Source organism: Myodes glareolus, chromosome 4 (genome assembly GCF_982192425.1).
Source record: "Myodes glareolus chromosome 4, mMyoGla1.1, whole genome shotgun sequence".
Classification (NCBI taxonomy): domain Eukaryota; kingdom Metazoa; phylum Chordata; class Mammalia; order Rodentia; family Cricetidae; genus Myodes; species Myodes glareolus.
The window spans coordinates 66173407-66193141 of NC_142029.1; the positions used below are offsets into that span (position 1 = coordinate 66173407).

Genomic DNA, 19735 nt, shown 5'->3' on the forward strand with positions numbered 1-19735 from the left:
AGCTGGGGGTGGCCACTGTGGGCAGACTCTGGCACACACAGGGCCGGGGGTGGGTGTCACACATACAGTGCACAGGGGCGGCACAGAGCTGGAGGCATGTGGCAGCTGCCACCCCTCAGTCCTTCTGACCTTTCTACAATGAATGAAGCAGAGGTGCTGGAGTCAGCCTGGTGTGTTTACCAGGCCAGAGGCGCCCTCTCCAGCCAGGATAAAGTCACTAGTAGGGGTGTGAAGCTGCGCTTTGACCACTTGTGTCCACCCAGGTACACAAAAAGAAACCCAGAATTCACTGAAAAATGTTAAAAAGATGTTTATTAATATCTGGATAGAAAGTCCAGCAGTATGGTCCTAGCTGCTATGAGCTAGGTTTCCCAGCCTGTGAGAAAGGCCAGGATCTAGGAACAAGGCTGGGAGCCAGGCACTTGTCAGGTCATCTATCAAACACTCAGCACCTGGAGGCTACCCTGGCACATGGCAGGGCAGAGCTGGCTAAGTCTGGGGTCAGCCAAGAAGGACCCTCTCCGATCTGACTCATGCTAGAGCCGGGATCAGACCTCATAAGCATGGCTTGTCAGCCCATCATCATTTCGGGTCTGATCTCCAGTAGAAAACGAGGTCCTGGAAAGCAGGGAGCCAAGCACTCTGTTTCACAAAAGTATCCCCGGAGTAGCCCTTGCCATCAGCAGAGAGGGACTTCTTCCTACCTGAGATCTGGTGAGAGGGAAGAGGTGGGGGCTTTCGTCACAGTGATGTTTTCCAAAATGGAAAAAGGTTAAGGATACCCACCTCCCTAACACGCATACGCACACCTTCAGTTGAGATGAGAAGCTGCCTTTCGGATTAGGGGGCAGTGACGGGATGCTTAGCCTCAGGGACTCTAGTGGATGGTCTGTGGGCTAGTGCTACAGAGAAGTAACCAAGCTGAATTATACAGCCTCTGGCAGACCAAACAGAAGTGAGGCTGGGAGGGGCAGCCAGTGTGAGAGAAACAAACCTCCCAAGAAGGTAGGTTCCTGATTGTCCTTCCTTCCTCCTTTGTTCAGTATTCATAGACAGCAACATGGCCTCTGGTCACCATAGCAACCAATGGTCAGATACCTTTCTCAAGGCCAGACCCATCTGCCCACACAGCAGGATATGTCTCTGAAGAAAGAGAGTAGGTCTGCCACAACTCCCAGTGGCTTGAAGTAAGGCCAAGTCCTACAGTAGAAGACCTGTGGCCTCACTCAAGCCACAGTGGCCAAAGTTGCTTCTGCTGTAGCAGAAGGCTCCCCATCCCCGGGCCCAGAAGCTTTCTAGGGCCTGAGCTTAGGCTGGGACTCTTGGGCCAAGATCTTTATCCTCAAGTTCAATGTGACACATTAAGACAACAAAATTATCCTTTTGTTATAAAAATGGCTCCGGCCCTTCCTGGCCAGAGCCTCCTCAGAACAACTGCAGTCTGTCACTCTGGCTCCCCCGTGAGCTACTGGTTGTTACATCCTTGTGAAGCTGAGGAGCTGCCTGCTTGTTTTTTCCTCCGCTTGTTGAGGAGCCGGTTGTTAGAGGTCTTCAGGTCCTTGATCTTCACCTGGTCATAGTCTACCCGCATGGTGGCCAGGGCACTGGTCATCTCCTCCTGTGTACCATTAGCATGGGAGACAGAAGAGCTGATTAAAAGCCTTCACTTTTACGCCTGGGAAGCACCCTCCATGACATCACTGCTCCAGTGCCCACTATGTGCTCGTCCTTGGACACATAACCCTCCGTACAACTGTTTTCTGGTGGACACTGAGCTTATTCACAAAGACAAAAGAAACAGATGACTCCCTGGGTCCACACCAAGACTACTTGGACAGAGAACTGAACCAATGGCATTTGCACAGAACCACAAGACCTGCAGACAATGGCGTTTCCTTAGGTCCCCAAGAGCCTGAAGCTTTGAGACTATACCCTGGATACCCCAATGCTCTACAATGCTATCTCATAGGGACAAATCTGACCCTCACTACATCTAAAACAAGGCTGATTCCTATCACAAATTTCATAAGAAAGTTTCTGGCCAATGCTTGGGCTCCAAATCCTTTTATGGAGGCCCTGGCCTAAAATCTTCTCACTAAAAGTGCCCCATGAGCACCACCCTACATAGGAAAGTGTAGCAGCTCATTGCTCAGGGGCCTGCCCTGGTTGGATCACTGGGGCAGTTGCTGACCTCCTCTAGGCACAGGGGATCCAGATCCTAAGGAGATGCCATCCAGGAATGCATAGAGACTGAGAAAGAATCTACCTACCTTGACATCATCCCAGTGATCTTTGTCTTCCTGTAGCACCCGGGCTGTGTGGAGTGGGGTCTGTGGGACCACCATTGATTGCTAGAAGGAAGCCCAAACCCATGGATCAGAGCCTGGAACTGTGTGGTACAGCATAGGTTACCACCACCACATACCCTTCTCCCCTTCTCAGGTGGGGACATGGAGGTTTAGGGGGTGAAGGAGCCTAACTGGAAGAGTGGAAAAGCCAGGCTATAGGTGGGGTGTTACCATATATCACTGTGCAAGGCTCCAGTCCAGCCCTGTACCCAGGCCTCTAGGGCTACCACCGTCCAGCCTGCCAGCCCTACTCCAGGCCAAGGCCATGCTCACATTGATCCAAGGATGGTTCATAAACTGCATGATGGTCAGCCTCTCTGTGGGGTCTGTCTTCAGGAGCAGGCGGATTAGCTGCTTGGCTAGGGGACCCAGAAAAGAGGGGAGCAGTGAATTGCAGTCCCACAACCTTCCACATGAATCAAAAGCTCTGTCCAACAGGGCTATAAGTACTCCTACATTCTTCATGATCAGAAATGGTGAGCTAGCAATTGTGTCTCGTTTGAGGTCACTAAGCACTCAGGATAATTTGTTAAGCAACAACAGATAATTACAAGGCAGAATTGTTTGTGCTACCTAGGAAGGAAAGTATGAACAAGGGATATATAAGAGAGGGTCCTGGGGAAGCGTTCTTATTTTCCTTGATACGGGATCTCTCTAAATATATATAGCCCTGGCTGTTCTGGAACGCTACACGAATTTATAAAGATCTGCCTGCTTTTGCTTCTCAAATGCTGGATTTAAAGGTGTGTGCCACCACACCTGGTTGGGGAGACAAATTTTGATCCCACTTGACAGATATAGAAACTGAGACTTGAGCTGGGCGGTGGTGGCACACGCCTTTAATCCCAGCACTCTGGAGGCAGAGGCAGGTGGATCTCTGTGAGTTCAAGGCCAGCCTGGTCTACAAGTGCTAGTTCCAGAACAGGCTCCAAAGCTACAGAGAAACCCTGTCTCAAAAAACCAGAAAGAAAGAAAGAAAGAAAGAAAGAGAGAGAGAAAGAAAGAAAGAAAGAAAGAAAGAAAGAAAGAAAGAAAGAAAGAAAGGAAAGGAAAGGAAAGGAAAGGAAAGGAAAGGAAAGGAAAGGAAAGGAAAGGAAAGGAAAGGAAAGGAAAGGAAGAAAGAAAGACTGAGACTTAAAAAGTTCAGATGGCTTATCTAGGTTCACATAGCTAGGATTTAAACACAGGTCAGTTTGACAGCCAAAGGGATATCTCCCAAAACGGAGGCTGAAGGGACCAGGTTAGGCAGAGAATCTCACTCACCATCTTCAGAGACCTCTGACCACTCAGGCTTGGGGAAGCCATATTGGCCCAAGCGAATCCTTCTCTTCATCCCTGGAGAGATGGCCTGTCCGGTGTTGGAGTAGAAGGGTGGGAATCCACACAAACTGGGAAAGAGAAGAGGCCATTTGGTACAAGGGTTGGGCGCACAAGGGTCAGGCAGAACTGTCCTCTCCTTTCGCAGGGAGACAGGCAGTCAGACACCACAACAATAACACCAGCCCCTGCGGCCTCTTGAACACATCCCAGGAGTACCATCAGCCTTGATGTGAGGCAGTCGCAAAGAATGTCTCATGACACAAGAAACAAAAGATGGCCTGACCAAAGATGGCCTGTCCCAAAGGACACAAGGGGTGAGAAGCGGAATGGCACTAAAGGGACATGAAAAAGTAGAATAGGGTGGGTCAGGGGAAGACAGATACTCACAGGATGTACATGATGACGCCCAGGGACCACATATCACATGACTTGTCGTACTTCTCGGGACCCAGGACCTCAGGAGCTGCCAGAGCAGAGAGCATAGGAGATCTCTCAGCCCCCAGGGTCTTGGGAACTAGGAAGGAGTCTTAAGCCTGGGTAAGGTGAGAAACAGGTACCCAAGCTGGGAGGTAGGACAGAGCAGACTGGCGTCTGGCACCTTCTGGGAAGGCAGCATGTGTGTGAAGTAGGGGGAGGAGAGAGACAGCTCCCAGAAAAAAGAAACTGCTCTCTGACAGCCCCCTAGCTACTTAAGGGCCCCTCAGTCTCAACTCAGTAAGAGAGAGGAGGAAAGAAAGCCAGCCCCAAGTTTGGTGAGACCCTGCCGCAGACAAGAGGGTCTCAGTCTGTCAGAGGCATTGTGTTGTGTCTCTCATCTCCCTGAATGCACAGTCTAGATCACAGACTTCTGTGTTCCATTGACAGCTTGGATACCCATCCATTGGCCTCGGTTTTCCAATCAGTGCAGTGAGGTCAGCAGGTCAGACTTAATATTAAAGTCCTGCAGAATACCCCCTGATAAAGAGGGGGCCATTTCTGGAGTTTCCTACCCCTTAGCTGTCCTCCCAGCAGGGAAAAAGCTTCAGTTACTGCCCTACTCTCAGGGAAGGGGCACTTGTTACGGGGGGCTTTTGGCAATTTTGGAGGCCAAAAAAAAAAAAAAAAAAAGCCTGGAGCTTTCCCGGGAATCATAAGTATGTTGACACCCCCAAGTCCCACCCAATTCCTGGCTCAAGGGACCCTTTCCCACAAGGCAGATGACTAGTACCCTGTATCCCTCTAATATAGGAGAAAGGCCTGCCCACTTTCTGAATATGAAGATGAAAACCGGAGAAAAACAACCGCGGTTGGGCTCCGTCCCGAGCTGATGGCAGCCTTTTATCACATATATATTTAGAGCTGCTGTGATGTCATTCAGCTCACAGACCACAGCCAGAATTTTCCTGGATCTATTTTCAAAAGCAGAAGCTGAAGTTTGGAAGAATATTTTTGCAGCCTCCGGCCCCCCACGTCACCCGCCTCCATGCAGACAAGAGTGCTCCCTCCTCTCTCCTCCCTCCTCCCTCCTCCCTCCTCATCAGGCTTTAACACTTTGGTTCCCACAACCCACTGGCTGCCCTGGTCTACAGCAGTATACAGCAAGGGGGATGCAAGCCACAGGCTACAAGACTCACCCACATAATAGGGAGTGTAACAGGGTGTCTGCAGGGCATTTTGGGTGGTTTCCTTGGCAAAGCCAAAATCAGTGAGCTTAAGCACAGCATCTCTCTCCTTGGATGTATAGAGGAGGTTTTCAGGCTGCATCCGGAAGAGAAAGAAAGCATTGGTATAGAGGAAGGTACCATGGGGGTGAGGGCAGAGCCCCAAAGTAACCTTTAATCCCTGCCTCCATCCCAATACATGATGAGCCATCTCTGCTTTTATGAAAACATCTGAACCTTGGACACCAATAATATGGATTGGAGGTGATACCTTCATTCACAGAGAGAAAAGTGAGGCAGGTGTTCAGCCAAGATCATGAATGACCAGGTGCTACAGAAAGCCCCTAGGCAGAAACTTCTGTTCCTGAGTTGGTGTGAATACCAGGAAATGCCAGAAAAGACGCTGAGGTAGGAAGCAAACAGCTCATGAGCCAGTATCATCGCCAAGCGCATTCCCACACCCAACCCTAAAGGAAGCCCACAAAGCCAGCAGGCTAGGTCCACTTGAGGTAGCTTAGGGGAGCAGGAGCTACACAGAAGAAATCTTGCTAGTTGCAAAGCACAGATGGGCCTGGCAGATGGGGACAGCCAGCAGGGCTCCGTGGAGGAGGCAGCCCTGAAAGTTGGCTTTTAGTGAACAGGTAGGATCCAGGCCTATGCTGAAGAGCAGGAGGGATGACACCCAAGCAAAACTCGGGTGGAAGAACAGTGCTCCAGTTTGGATCCAGTAGGAGCTGTCTCCTAGGTTCTGTTTGAGGCAATCTGACCTTGGATTGGAATAACAGAGACGCGATTTAGCATATTCTGCTCTGCAGACTTTTCTTCCCTTAAGAAAACGGAAACTCTAAAATAAAGCAAGGATTTAGAAGGTGGATCTGCTTTGGCTGCTAGTGTATCCTGAATCAAAGGGTAACTGTACGGGTTGGCAGCCCTCACCAGAGAGGCACGTCAGCTAGCCTCTCCACGCTCCGAGGTTCAGCCTTAGGAAGAAATAAGCCAAGCAAAGGCGAGAAGGAACAGGCTGGTGCTAATAGTGGCTCACACACAAATGTTGAAGTGTGTGCAAGCATATAGCTATGTGTATGGAGGGCTGCCCTGAAGACCTCAGTTTTCCCAGAAAAGAAAATTTGGAGCATTGTGCTTCCTATGTTTCAAGCCTGATCACTGGGAAGGCCAGCAGGCCCAGCCCTGGGACCACCTGGAGTCCTTCCTCAAATAGTAAGAAAATGGCTTCTAGCTAAAGGCAGTTGTTTGGTAGCCCAATTTGTTTAAACGCTATCTGTGACTTCATAGAAGATCCTATAAGACACTATAAGGCAGCCCCCTCTCAAAGGTCTGGCACATTGATGGTCATAAAATTTCTTGCTGAACAAGTGAACAAAAGAATGAATCCCCTTGCAGCAACTTCACAGCCTAAGGCAAGACAGTTAATATTTCAAAGAGCCTCAGTTTGCTAGTCTGTAAAGTGGGTAATGGCCCCATCCCACAGAGCCAGGTGAGCATTAAAAGAGATGAGGGAGGGGGGGACTAGGATTGGTATGCAAATAAAATAAAATAAAATTATATACATATGTATAAAGAGAACCTTGTTGGGGCCTACTGGCTGGAAGTAGGCAGTTATTCTCATTACTATTGGGATTACCCAGTGTTTGAAGAAAACAAGGAGGTCCATCTGGCAAGAGCAGAATGAGTGTGCTTGCTGTACAATGGGAGGAGAGGAGAATAGTCGAGCGCGGGGAAGCTGAGGCAAGGAATTCAGTGAGTGCTGGGAGCCGTCCTGCAGGCTGAATTCTGGCAGCTCACCTTGACATCTCGGTGGGCGATGTTCCGGCTGTGCAGGAACTGGATGGCAGTGCCAATGTCCCGCATTATCTCTGCAGCCTCTGCGGGCATCACGAGAGGAAGGGGGACACGATGTCAGTTAAAGGTCACCTATCCATAATCTCTCTTCAGCATGGTCTGGTAAGCCAGCGCTAGATGGCAGTCCTGTAAGCCAGACAGGTCTTTCATCCTAGCTACCCACCCAGACAAATTTCCTCCAAGGGTGTTCTGAGCTCACCCAGGCCTCTTTCCTCAGGCCTACACTAACTCCACTGGGGGCCGGGGGCCGGCACCAAAAGCCTCTGAGTTCTCCACCTCAAGACCATAGGTAGTCCATCTACAAAGTTACAGATTCAAAGAACGAACCCCTTGAGGGGATGGGACATTCCGTCTTATTGTCTTTAGTTCTTCTGTGAATCCTGATGCTCAGCGAGGGGCAGGCCTTGCCCAGTTATCTCATAGCAACTCCAGTATGGCCCTTCCCACACTAACTCCTCACTGGTCCCAGGGCCCACACAAACCTCTCTCAGTGAAAGCCTGGTCACCACGCTCCTGAATACGGCTGAACAACTCACCACCTTCCATGCTGCAAGACAGGCAGAAAAATGAAGAAGTGAGTACCTGTTCTCTCTCTGCACGTCTTATTCAGCTCGCTCTGCCCTGGATCAGAGGCCTAGGTCTGTGTGCCCTAGAGAACCCGCAAGATGGTGGGCTGTCAACTTGGGTAGGTTGATCTGAACTTTTATTTATTTATTATGTATACAATATTCTGTCTGTGTGTCTGCCTACAGGCCAGAAGAGGGCATCAGATCTCATTTCAGATGGTTGTGAGTCACCATGTGGTTGCTGGGAATTGAACTCAGGACCTTTGGAAGAGCAGGCAGTGCTCTCAACCACTGAGCCATCTCTCCAGCCCTGATCTGAACTTTTGGAACTAAGAAAAGGTGGGATCCTTGCCTAGATCCTTGCCAGGAAACTCCCATGCTCCCTGTGGGGCTGGCTCTGTTTGGCTGTGAGACCTTGGACACCCCCAACCCTATCCAAAGGTATTTCCCCAGATGCATAATGAGACATCAGTTGCCATCGTCATGGCCCATTGTTCTCCGCGTGCTTGATGTGTGCTATGCCCTGAGTTCCACCCTCTGTGCACATCGCTACAGAACCCTGGTCGCCTTCTTTCCCTCAGCTACCTCTTTTGTTAAAAGAGAATAATAACACCAACCTCCAGGAGTCATGAAGATTGACTGGGTGATATACAGGGAGAGCTTGGAACAGAGTCAAGCTCGGGGTGAACACCTCATGACGCTCTTCCTCCACATTTAATGTCTGAGTTACAGAGATCCAGAAAGCTTAGCAGGTACCCACAATCCCACAGCTAGTGGGTGGCTGAGCCAGGGTCTAAACCCCAAATCTGAACAGCTAACTAACTTATGGAGGGAGGGGAGACTTGAAAGGCAGACAAAAAGAACCCAGACAGGGGGCACAGGGTCTGAGGAAGGCTAAGGTTGTACCCCAGTGCTGATGGCACAAGGCCAGGGTGGAGGAGGCCCATGGCTCCTTTCCCCACGCCTCATCACCCAGCATCCAATAGGACAAGTCCCATAGAAAGGAGAAAGTCAAGGAGCTGTGTGTATCCTGCTCCTTTCCAAAGCTCCCTGCCCACACAGTCAGGGCTTGGCAGCCTTCTCTGACAACTCCTCGCAGAGCGGAAGTCCTGTCCAGGAAGGCAACAGAGAACTGAGGATGTATTTTTCCTGCCCTTGTGGAAATGCCCTGGCGGCCAGCTCTACAGATCCAAGGCCTGTGACTGTCTGCTCCTCGACTCCTCAAGAGCTGAAGTGCCACTCAGAGCTGCTGTCTGAAGAAGAAGGTCCTCAGATTGTGGTAGCCCTGGGGTCACAAGAACACCAGAGGGGTTCAAAGGTAGGGAGGGCACCTGCCTACCATTCCATGACGATGAGGAGGCAGCGCTTGCCATGGTGCATGTTCTCATACACGTCCAGGATGCGTACGATGTGGGGGCCGCCCGAGGCCTGCCAGTGGTGGTCCACCTCCTGCCGGGCCTTGGGGCTGTCATACAGGAGCTGTGGGAAGGAGGCACCAAGGGCATCAGGCTCATATCCCCCACCCTCCCTTTGCTCAAAGAGGCCTGGAACCTGCCAAAGCACCAGAGATTTATCTGTGAGGGGCAGAATGAAAATTCAAATTCAGCTTTCCCTGCTTTATGGTCCAGTGAGCCTCTGAACTTAAGGGGCACAAGCAGCTCAGCCAATGGGTCCAGAGGTGGGAGACACTGCTGGGAGGTGGGTGACAGGCTAGAGTTCAGAGGTCAGAAAAGTTCCTACTTCTCTCTTCAGGGGAAGCAAATGAATTGAACAAGGTTTGTGGTGAAACACGTGAGACATGAGGCCGCAGGCCAGGGACCACATAGCTTTTGAGCCTCAGTTTTACAATTGATAACGGGGTTGCCCAGTTATCCAGGCTGATTGGGATCTGCATATGCCAGGCCCTTGGTGACTCCTCATGTTCCTCATCCAGCATCTCTATGGAGATGTGGGGGTGCTAGAGAAAGGCAAAAGGGAAAACTCAGCACACAGAGAAGATGCTGGAACCATATAGTCAGAGACTGTCTGAGGAGGCATGGAGGCCTGTGTCCATCCGTCTATCCCCCTGGGACCTGACCCTGAGTGGAGGGAGTCATAGCCGTATTCCCATAGGAGCAAAGGTAAGTAATTAAGACATCACATTCTCCAGGAGTGGGTGCAGGAAGAAAACTGTCACTATCAAGAAAAGTGCTTCTAAAATGAGTTGCTTGGAGCTGGTGAGATGGCTGTGGGTAAAAGTGCCTGTTACCAAGCCTGGTGACCTAAGTTTGATCCCTGGGACCCACGTGGTGTAAGGGAAGAATTAATTCCTGTAAGTTGACCTCTAAGTACACACACACACACACACACACACACACACGCACACATGCCATGCACTCACTAAAATAAAATAAATAAGATACAATTAGCTGTTTGGCCATGACCTCTGGTTTTCAACATAACTCTGTAGCCTCCCTGCGATCTGTGCAGAGCAAGGGGACGATGCTGGAGAGCTGGAGCCAGGTGAAGGCGAGCGCACCCTCATCCCAAGCCTACAGACCCCAGGTTATAATGCAGGGATCGACTCGGGGCAGGGAGGACTCCAACAGAGGAAAGTGACAACTGCGTGGGGTTGGATGTAGTTTTAGGATTGAATTCATCCAGTACTTACTGTGGCCTTAAATAAGCATGCACAGCTCCAAGCCACTGCCCACAGCCCTGTAAAATGTAGTAATAACATAGTCACCCCCACCAGACTCCGCTCAGTAGAGCGGGCAGGAGATGGGCGAGTGTCAGGAATCTTGCTCAGGTTAACAGCCTTGGGCTATGGCCGCCTTCCAGAAGACTGATCATCGGAAATGAGCAAATCCTGGGAGTGAGAGAGCCTGGGGGAGTTGGGAAAAAAGTCAGCTTACAAGTGGAGAGGGCCCAGAATAGGGACGGTAGTGACAAGCCACCCCCAGCAGCCTTGCTCATCCAACGACCAGTTTTTATTTCCTTATTTGAGGAAGGCTGAGGATGAGCACTCCGATCATCTCTGCCCTGCTCAGCACCTAGAGGAACCTAGACTGAACTTAGTCTTCCCCAAATGGGTGAGAGCCACTTTACAAAGGGCGCAGTTCAGACAGCTGTAGAACCAAGCTCTCCAGATAAAGATAGGACAGTGTCCCAGGGAGGGGAGAGGAAAGCAGTAGTTTCTGGAATCTTCTGCCCTTTGGCTGTTCCTCCAGTTCTGGAGGGGTTTACTTCTGTTTCACCCTGGGAATACAGGGAGCCAGGGCTAAGAAAGCCCCTCTGTCAGTTCTGAGTTCCCTCCTCTGTTACCCTGCCAGGGTAGATGTGTTTGGAACAGTTGTGGGCCACGGCCACTTCTGGATACCATGGAGCCTGGCCTCTCAGAATACCATTGAGATCCACATTGGAGCACTGGTTTCTTGATGTCAGAGCTGGGGGCTTTTGTCTCAGACTCGCAATCGCCACAGCAGCCCACCTCCACTGTGTCCTGGGTGGTTACAATGCCCTCATTCTCAGTCACAGGCCCCCAGGTGAGCCAGCCTTCCCACTCCCCAGGCTGACCTGTCTGACCTGTCTGTCAGGCCTTCCAGACTGGTTCTAGACCCCCTCCTCACTCTGCCTCCCTGTCATTCATTCCCCCCCAAGTCCTCTCCTCAGAAACCCCACGCTCGCCATTGGAATGCATCCAGCAGGGTCAGCTGCCCTTCCTCTTCTCCATCCACGGACACAGATCTTCTTTCCACGGGCCCTCTAGATAAACACCCTCCACCCCAGCACCCAGACTTGTCTTCATCACCCACCTCTGGGCCCTTAAACAGTTCGTCCAGGCCAGCAGACTGCACTCTACTGCTGAAAAGCCAGGTTGGGAGCAGGTGCCGAGCAAAAGCAAGGCAGGTGAACTGGGGTTTCCTAACTGGCCCTCAAAAGAAACACTGGGCCCCTAAACAAAAGAAAGGAGGAAGGCAAAGGTTGGAAGAAGAGAGGGGCAAGGGAAGAGAGTGGCCACAGAGGAGCCACAGAAACTCAGAGCTGGGCCTGATAGGGAGGAACAGGTGGAGGAGATCTGAGAGGAAGCCCTGTGAGGCCCCTACCCTACTTCTCATGTAAACAGTCATTCAGTACCAAGGCCCTGAGAAAAGGCACAGGCATGGGACAATGGCTGTTCCCAGTAGAACAACAAATATTTCCTCTCTTCTCTCTGCAGGTGAGACTACATGGGTCAGAATCCTGAACCTGGAACCACTTAGGCCCAGCTGCCAAGAAATCTGGACTGTCACATCTGCCATCTTGATTTGTCTCTCAGCATAGCCTCCAGTCTGTGTGCGTGTATGTGTGTGTTGTACGTAAGTGTATGGGTATGTATGGGTGCACTTGCCTGTTCATGAACATGTGAAGGTCAGAGCTCTACAATGAGTATCTTCTTCTATTCTTCTCCACCCCCCTTCCCCAGACAGGTCTTGGCCAACCTCGAACTTGCTCTGTAAACCAGGCTGGTTTCAAACTCAGAGATCTGCCTGCCTCTGCCTCCCAAATGCTGGGATTAAAGGCATGCACCAACACTGCCCGGCAACATCACACTTCCTCTCCACTTTAAAAAAAATATTTTTTTATTTTATGTGTAAGAGTGTTTGCTTACATACATGTATGTGCACCACATGCGAGCCTGGTACCCAAGGAAACCAGAAGATGGTATCAGATTCCCTGGGGCTGGAATTACCGACAGTGAGTTGCCACGTGGGCGCTCTTCACCACTGAGTCATCTTTCCAGTTCTATCACCTAATTATTTATTTATTTATTTATTTATTTTGAGGCAGGGTCTCTCAAGAATCTGATGTTCCCTGTTTCAGCTAGATTGGCTGGCCAGGGAGTCCCTAGGATCTGTAATCTCAGTCCCACCCAGACTGCGGTTACAGACACGTTCTGCCAAATCCACCTTTGACGTGAGTCCTGGGGATTCCCAATTCAGGCACCCACACTGTGCCGGAAGTGGTTTAAACTCACTGAGCCATCTCTCTGAACCCATAAATCTGTTTTTGGTTTTGTTTCTGTTTTTGTTTGGTTTTTGTTTTTCGAGACAGGGTTTCTCTGTGTGGCCCTGGCTGTCCTGGAACTCTGTAGACTAGGGTGGCCTCGAAATCAGAGATCCACTTGCTTTTACCTCCTGAATGCTGGGATTAAAGGTATGTGCCACCACTGTCAGGCTTTCGTTTCTTTCTTTCTTTTCCTTTTTTTTTTTCCTTTGAGACAAAGTCTCATAGAGCCCAGGCTGGTTTTGAACTCACTATTTAGCCAAGAATGACCTTGATCTCCTGATCCTCCTGCCTCTACCTCTTGAGAGTTGGAATTACAGACACGTGCCACCACACCTGGTTTATGAAGTGTTAGGAATCAAGTACTCTACCAACTGAACTACCTTGTCAGCCTCCAAATCTTAGAAAAGCTGTTTCCTCACCTTCTTCTCCCACACCTAGAGCCTTCTCCTCCTCCAAGATGCCCCTGAATGTTACCTCCATCCAGAAGCCCTCCTGGCCATCCTTCCTAAAAAAGAACTCCTTCCTCCCTTTGTTTTTCTCTTTCTGCCTATACAGTTTCGGTTTGTTTATTTGTGGAGCATAATTTACAGTCACTAAAATGTACAGGTCTCACAGGTCTGGTTCATTGAGTTTAGACAATCCCACACACCCTGGCAACCACACCCCCATCGAGATAGAAAACATTCCCAGCTCCCCAGAAAGCTCCGACGTCATAGCCCTTTTTTACCTCCCATGCCACAATGCTCACAGCCTACAATTAGCTTGTTCCTTTGATCACCCCTTAAACAAATATACACAGACACTGTACTTTCAGCGTGCCTGGTTTGGTTCAGAACACGTTACAAATATTGGGAGAATACATTGTCATCATTATTTCTTAGATAAGAAACTGGAGCACAAAGAGAGGAAGTAACTAGTCCCTGATCACAAGACTGTTCTTGCAATCTCTCCCAAGGCCAACATCCTTCTGCCTCCGTAGTCAAACTGTGAGCCCACAGAGCAGGGTCTGTGTGGTCGGTCTTGTCTCTGATATTACTTGTAAATTAGGTGATTACTCCACAAAGGAGGGATGACAGGAGAAAACTCTGACAGTGCATCATGGGAACATGATAAGAACAAGAGGCAGGCTCCACAAAGGACAGGCATGATACCCTAAAACCTTCTGTACATACCTTCTCCATTCTCCCCAGTGAACCAGACTTTACTCCCTCTTCCAGGGACCCAGGAAAACTTACGCTAGTCCCCATGGCATGTTGACTTCATTCATGCAGGTACATGACTCTACATGATCCTTCTTTTTCTTAAAGATTTATTGATTATGTATACAGTGTTCTGCCTGCACACCAGAAGAGGGCACCGGATCTCATTACAGATGGTTGTGAGCCACCATGTGGTTGCTGGGAATTGAACTCAGAACCTCTGGAAGAACAGCCAGTGCTCAACCACTGAGCCATCTCTCCAGCCATACATGATGCCTTTTTAAACAGCATCCCCGAGCATGAGAATAACACAGACTCAGAGATAGGAGGCCCAGAATCTATTCTTAGTATGTGCTTAGTGTTAGTATCCAATTTGGCCCTGCACCTTGGGCACCGGCATCCCTTTGCCATGGCACTGTGTGCAGTTGCAAAAAAGCCCCTTTAAAAAGAGCTCCCCCTACTCCCAATCTCAATCTCTCTCTCTCTCTCTCTCTCTCTCTCTCTCTCTCTCTCTCTCTCTCTCTCTCTATCTCTCTCTTCCTCCCAATACCCTCCCTTTAAATAAACTCCATACTCAAGCTTTCTTTGCATGGCATATGCTATTTCCCACCCACGCTCCTCACCTGCTACGGGACCTACTAAGGTCTCTCTCGCACCGTATCTGGGCCTCTGTTTCTTCAATTTTCCTGCAAGCCTTAGTAACAAAGGGAACCTTTGGACAAGACCTATTTGCAAGTTCCTATTGTTGTCACTGCTACGGCCCCACAAGGAGGGGCTCCATAACCACACACTGGAGTCCACTCAGAGTAGGGAATGAATTTATGACAAACCAATAGGAACTCCGCCCCTCCCCGGTTCAGTCCTACGCCTCCTGCTTCCTGGGCTCCTCAGGGGTCCATCAAAGCAGGGCAGGGGAGTGCCAGCAATGACATCTGGGTAACTCCATGACTGTAGCTAGTCCCCAAAAGACACAAACATCTACACACAGTGGGACATCTGTGTACATACACTATAAGGTTTCCTTCCGAAGAGTCAGGGGTCCTGGCTATAGCTGAAGTCTGGACCCCAGTGAAACTCAGCGAAGCACTGATTTTGAGGTGGCATGTCCTTGAACACGTCTCTAGCCTAAGCCTTTCGAGCAGCGGTTTCCACCTTGCCTTCTCCTCTCACTTTCCTTTGCCAAATTCTCCCTCCTGCTTTCTGAACTGGCAGCCAGATGGCCAGACCCTAGCAAGCCAGTGACTTGCTGGTGCCCTTCTGGCAGCCCCAGGTAAAACTGGGTCTCAGGAAAGCATGCTCCCCCACCTCCAAATTCTACCCACTCCCACCCAAACCCAGGGACAGGGGATTCTTGAGTTTCAGGGCTAAGAACACAGCAGTAGTATTTGTTTGTTTGGAAAACAATTTGCTGTTTACAAAACACACTGCTGTCCTTTATCTCCTGGGAATGCTTGGTGCCGCCCTGTGAGGCAAGCAGGGTGGGAACCATTAGCCTCAATTTGCAGATGAGGGAGAAAGAGGCTCAGGAAGATGAAGTCATTGCCCTGGGGCCTCCAGTCTCACTGTGGAGGCTGGGAGAGGAAGGGAACTGAGTTTTGAGAGGGCATCTAAGGGGAGATGAGAGGAAGGCCACCATTTGGAAAGTCACGGCTTACACTAGACTCAGGAAACTAAATTCGAAATAAATCTGTGAACAGGTGGATAAGCACTTGGAGGTATATGTATGTATAGACATGTAGGTGTGTGTATGCATGACAAAGTGCATGGGAAGGGGTATATGCATGGTATACAGAAAGTATGAGGTAGGGTGGGGATTGGGTAATTGGGTATGCATGCATCTCCAGTCTCTATGATGCTGACTTTGAACTCTCAGAGAGTGAGATTCATCCATCTATCCATTAATTCTTACGACAGCTTCGGTTTCTCCACAGTGACTTGAAGAGAATTGGCCACAAGGAGGGTCTCAAGAAAGAATGATGGTCTTGCCGCCACAACTCAAACTTATGACAGTCTTGCCCAAGACAGAGCCTGGAAACTTCTATTAGACACCTTCCATTTAGACCACTGAGGTCCCAGCTCCACGGCAGGATAACACAGAACATGAGGGGTTTCCACAGAGGAACCACAGAAACACCAAACCCGTTATCCCCATATATCCCCTCCATGGCACAAGATTTCAGGCATTATATAATTCCAAAGCACAAGAGAAGTCAAGTAAAACAAAAGCTTCTAGTTGTCTCTAGAATGAAAAGACAAAATTACCAGAGACCTATTTAAGTTTTTAAGTATAAACAAAGACAAATTTTAATTCTGAGCTTCCTGGTAGTCTTGGCAAAGAAACAAACCAAGTAAGCACTACAGTTTTTACAAGAGACCAAACTCTAAAAGCAATTTATATGAAAGGCAACAGGCAAAACGTTCCAGCAACATCTTCAGCAATAGTTCTGCAGAAGACACAAAGGGACATGTTTAATATGGATTCCCCCATAAAGACTGAATTAGGTTGGTGAACCTTGCACCAAGTTCCAAGATAACCAGACCCTTTATTTTCTTGGGATTCAAGCTTTGTTTGCCAGAGGACAGAGAGGAGACAAGTGCCAAGGACTAGAATATCCCCTCAACACCTTCCCACTCACCTATGCGGGTTCATCCTGGCCTCCGGCCAAGGCAGACAGGAAGCTGAAGCACTGCATTCTCTACTGTTGATGAATTAGGGTTGTGCATGCTCAGTGTCAAACAGGCAGAAGACCCAAACACAGTGTTAGAGGACTGTGCTCTCTGTGGGAGTCCCACATTCTCACAGGGGAGCCTATGGATAAGCAAAAGCACTACACCTGGAAAGTGGTTCGTTGGAGGGGTAAAGGGACAGGCATTTTAGGGGAGAGGAGGTCTCCGAGGGTAACAGGACTCATGTGATGTGGAAGAGGCTACTGGGTGTGGCAGGGGGAAGGGAAGAATGTAGAAAAAGAGGGAGAAAGAGGAGCAATGAAAACAAATTATGTTTGAACATGCCATCATGATGCCAATTGGTGGTGGCACATGCCTTTAATCTTAGCAGCTAGCAGGCAGCTCTCTGAGTTCAAGGCCAGTCTGGTCTACAGAGTGAGTTCCAGAACAGCTAGGGCTACACAGAGAAACCTTGTCTTAGAAGGGAAAAAAAATACAAAGAAAGAAAACATCATAACGAACTGGGCATAGTGGTGCACACCTTTAATCCCAGCACTCAGAAGGCAGAGGCAGGCAGATCTCTGTGAGTTCAAAGTCAGCATGGTCTATGGAGTGAGTTCCAGTGCAGCCAAGGCTACAGAGAAACTCTGTCTCAGAAAAACCAAGAAGAAAGAATAAAAGAAAGAGAGAGAGAGAGAGAGAGAGAGCAACACAGAGAGAGAGAATGCCATAATGAATCTAATATTGTGTTACTTAAAAAAAAAAAAAAAAAACAAAAGACAACAAATTAAGCCCTGCCACACATCCTCCTTGACAAGAGTTTGTAAACTCAGCCATCTCCAAGGTCCATTATGACTCCTAATTCTACAGTGATTGGGGACTGTGACTCCCACAAGCGCTACTCTCTCTTTATAAAAGACACCATTGGAATAGAGGGACTCTTTTTAGCCTTTTTGTTTATATATAAGAGCTCACTGTGAAGCCCAGGCTGGCCTTGAACTCAGCCTGGATCCTTCATTTTGGCCTTCCGAGTACTGACATACAGGTATGCACCACCACATCTGGTTCCAACCTATGTATGAGACCACCCTGCCTTGCACTCTGCGGGGTTGTGAATACACTCGCCCTCGGCCCCCACCTGCCGGTGTGCCCATCTGGCTGTTTCTGTTTGCTGACAGCATAAAGCAGAGCCTCCGCCTCTGATCTGAGGGCAAACATCATCCCAGTCAGTTCAGGGTACAGAGGCAAGGGTTTCTTACTTTTAATACTAATTTACTTTAGCTTGTGTGCATGTGTGTGTTTATGGGATCGTGTGTGCCACAGTAGGCATGTGGAAGAGGTCAGAGGACACCTTGCTGGAGTTAATTCTCCCCTTCCATCATGTGGGTACTGGGGAATCAAAAAATGCTTGGTGGCAAGAACTTTTACGTGTTAAGCCACCTCACTAGCTTGACAAGAGCTTCTTTAAGCATGGACCTTATAAAACCAAAGTCATTACAACTTCCCTATCCGCCCCCCCCCCCCCCAGTGCTCTCCGAGGCCGTATCCTCAAGAGTACCAGTGCTATTTAGGGAACTGGTAGTGATGTCAAATCTAACTTCTTAGTCACAGTTTCAAATTAGAGCCACAGACATGTGCCATTATTTTCTCACACTCATTTTCCCAGCTTTTGTAGCTCATTAAGAGAGCTAATGGAACCAATTCTGCAGCCATGGATTAGCTGGCCTCATGCCAGATCAGACTGCACTTCATTAAGTTCCAACCACAGCTTGTCCTCTGTCGCACCCTGGTCATTTACCTTCTCCTCCTCGGATACAAAGTTCCAGGGAGGTCAGCTGATACCAATGACCCCTGAATGCCCAGGCCCGAGCTGGATGCCCAGGGAAGAATGGTTTCGGGTCAACATGAGTACCGCCTTTCAAAGCAATTGTTCTTCCCTGGTACACAGCCCATGCTTATGCTGACACATCCCACACTTCGCACATGTATCCGGAGAAGAACTAGCAACACCCTCTTACCTATGGGGAAACTGGCTCTCTCTGAGGTTAAGTGACCTACCCAAAGTCACACCATCAAATGAGGAAACACTTGAACCCAGAGCTATTGGCTTCTAAATATACACATACATAGGGGGAGAGAAATGAAGAGAGGTTTTACCTTCTTTCCACAGCTGTGAGGTTGAGGGGGCAATATTCCCACAACATCAACTAGGGAAAAAATAAGCTGGAGGGGCTAGCCAGTCCTTCCTAGACCTGGGTCCCATACTCCTGGGTCCAGACCAGGTTTGGTAGATATGTCAACAGTGGCAGACATTTGCAGATCCCATGCCCTGTCCTAGGTATGCTATACCCAGTAGCTCTTGCCCTTCAACAGCTGCACTGTTACCCACCATTTTCAGCTGAGGAGACTGTGGCTCAGAGGTTCTGTGGCTTCTTGTAGTCATGTGATTTGCATCAGGCCACCTCCGTGTCTAAGAAGTCCCTGGGATCCCAGATTCAGCTCTCTTCCCTAGCAAGGCCTGTCCATTCCCAGATCCCACAAACATTTACTGGCCCTACCTTGGCGCCAGGCCCAAAATTTGGCAGGGAATGCTGTCACAGACACTCTGTCCTCCAGGATTTGGGGGCTGTATGAGTCACTGCAATGTGTGATAAGGAAGTCAGCTCTGAGAAACTGCCCTTGGCTCCCTCTCTTCTCCCTTCTTTCAGGGACTGTACCCCTGCAGAGCAGATGGGGAAGACTACCCTGCAAGGAAACCCAGGAGTACAGAGGGCTCCCAAATGACTGCTCCCCTTCCAGATCAAGGCCAGAATCCACAGGCTAGAACCTCTCTGCCCACTATTCACCAGAGTTCTGGGAGAAGGGGAGCAGCTGCAGCGCCAAACCCCAACCTCCCCAAGATGCCCAGCTGACAGCAGAGCCAAGGCACATTTTAATGTCAGCAAGTCTCCGAACACAGACTTCTCCAATTTATTAAATTTTGATGGCCTCAGTTTGTCTCCTTCCTGCCAGTTCTAGACAACCTAGAAATAAAGGCAGAAGGGCCAGATCTGGTGGACTGGGGATGGAAGAGAAATGCTGCCAGAAAAAGAGAACAAAACTGACCG

The 19735-nt window shown here is 49.4% G+C and overlaps 1 protein-coding gene across 2 annotated transcripts in view; it reads right to left on the reverse strand.

Annotated features, from left to right (window-relative positions):
• Window positions 1-285: 285 nt before the first annotated feature.
• Mapkapk3 (MAPK activated protein kinase 3) overlaps window positions 286-19735 on the reverse strand; it is a 33242-nt gene continuing 13792 nt past the window's right edge. For both annotated transcript variants that reach the window (XM_048416891.3, XM_048416892.3), the window contains exons 3-11: window positions 9074-9213; window positions 7651-7715; window positions 7112-7191; window positions 5282-5405; window positions 4056-4131; window positions 3612-3736; window positions 2622-2707; window positions 2271-2351; window positions 286-1618 (exon numbers count right to left, since the gene is read on the reverse strand). In XM_048416891.3, the coding sequence (XP_048272848.1) occupies window positions 1466-1618; window positions 2271-2351; window positions 2622-2707; window positions 3612-3736; window positions 4056-4131; window positions 5282-5405; window positions 7112-7191; window positions 7651-7715; window positions 9074-9213 (930 nt within the window). In that variant the 3' untranslated portion in view covers window positions 286-1465. The remainder of the gene's footprint in view (window positions 1619-2270; window positions 2352-2621; window positions 2708-3611; window positions 3737-4055; window positions 4132-5281; window positions 5406-7111; window positions 7192-7650; window positions 7716-9073; window positions 9214-19735) is intronic.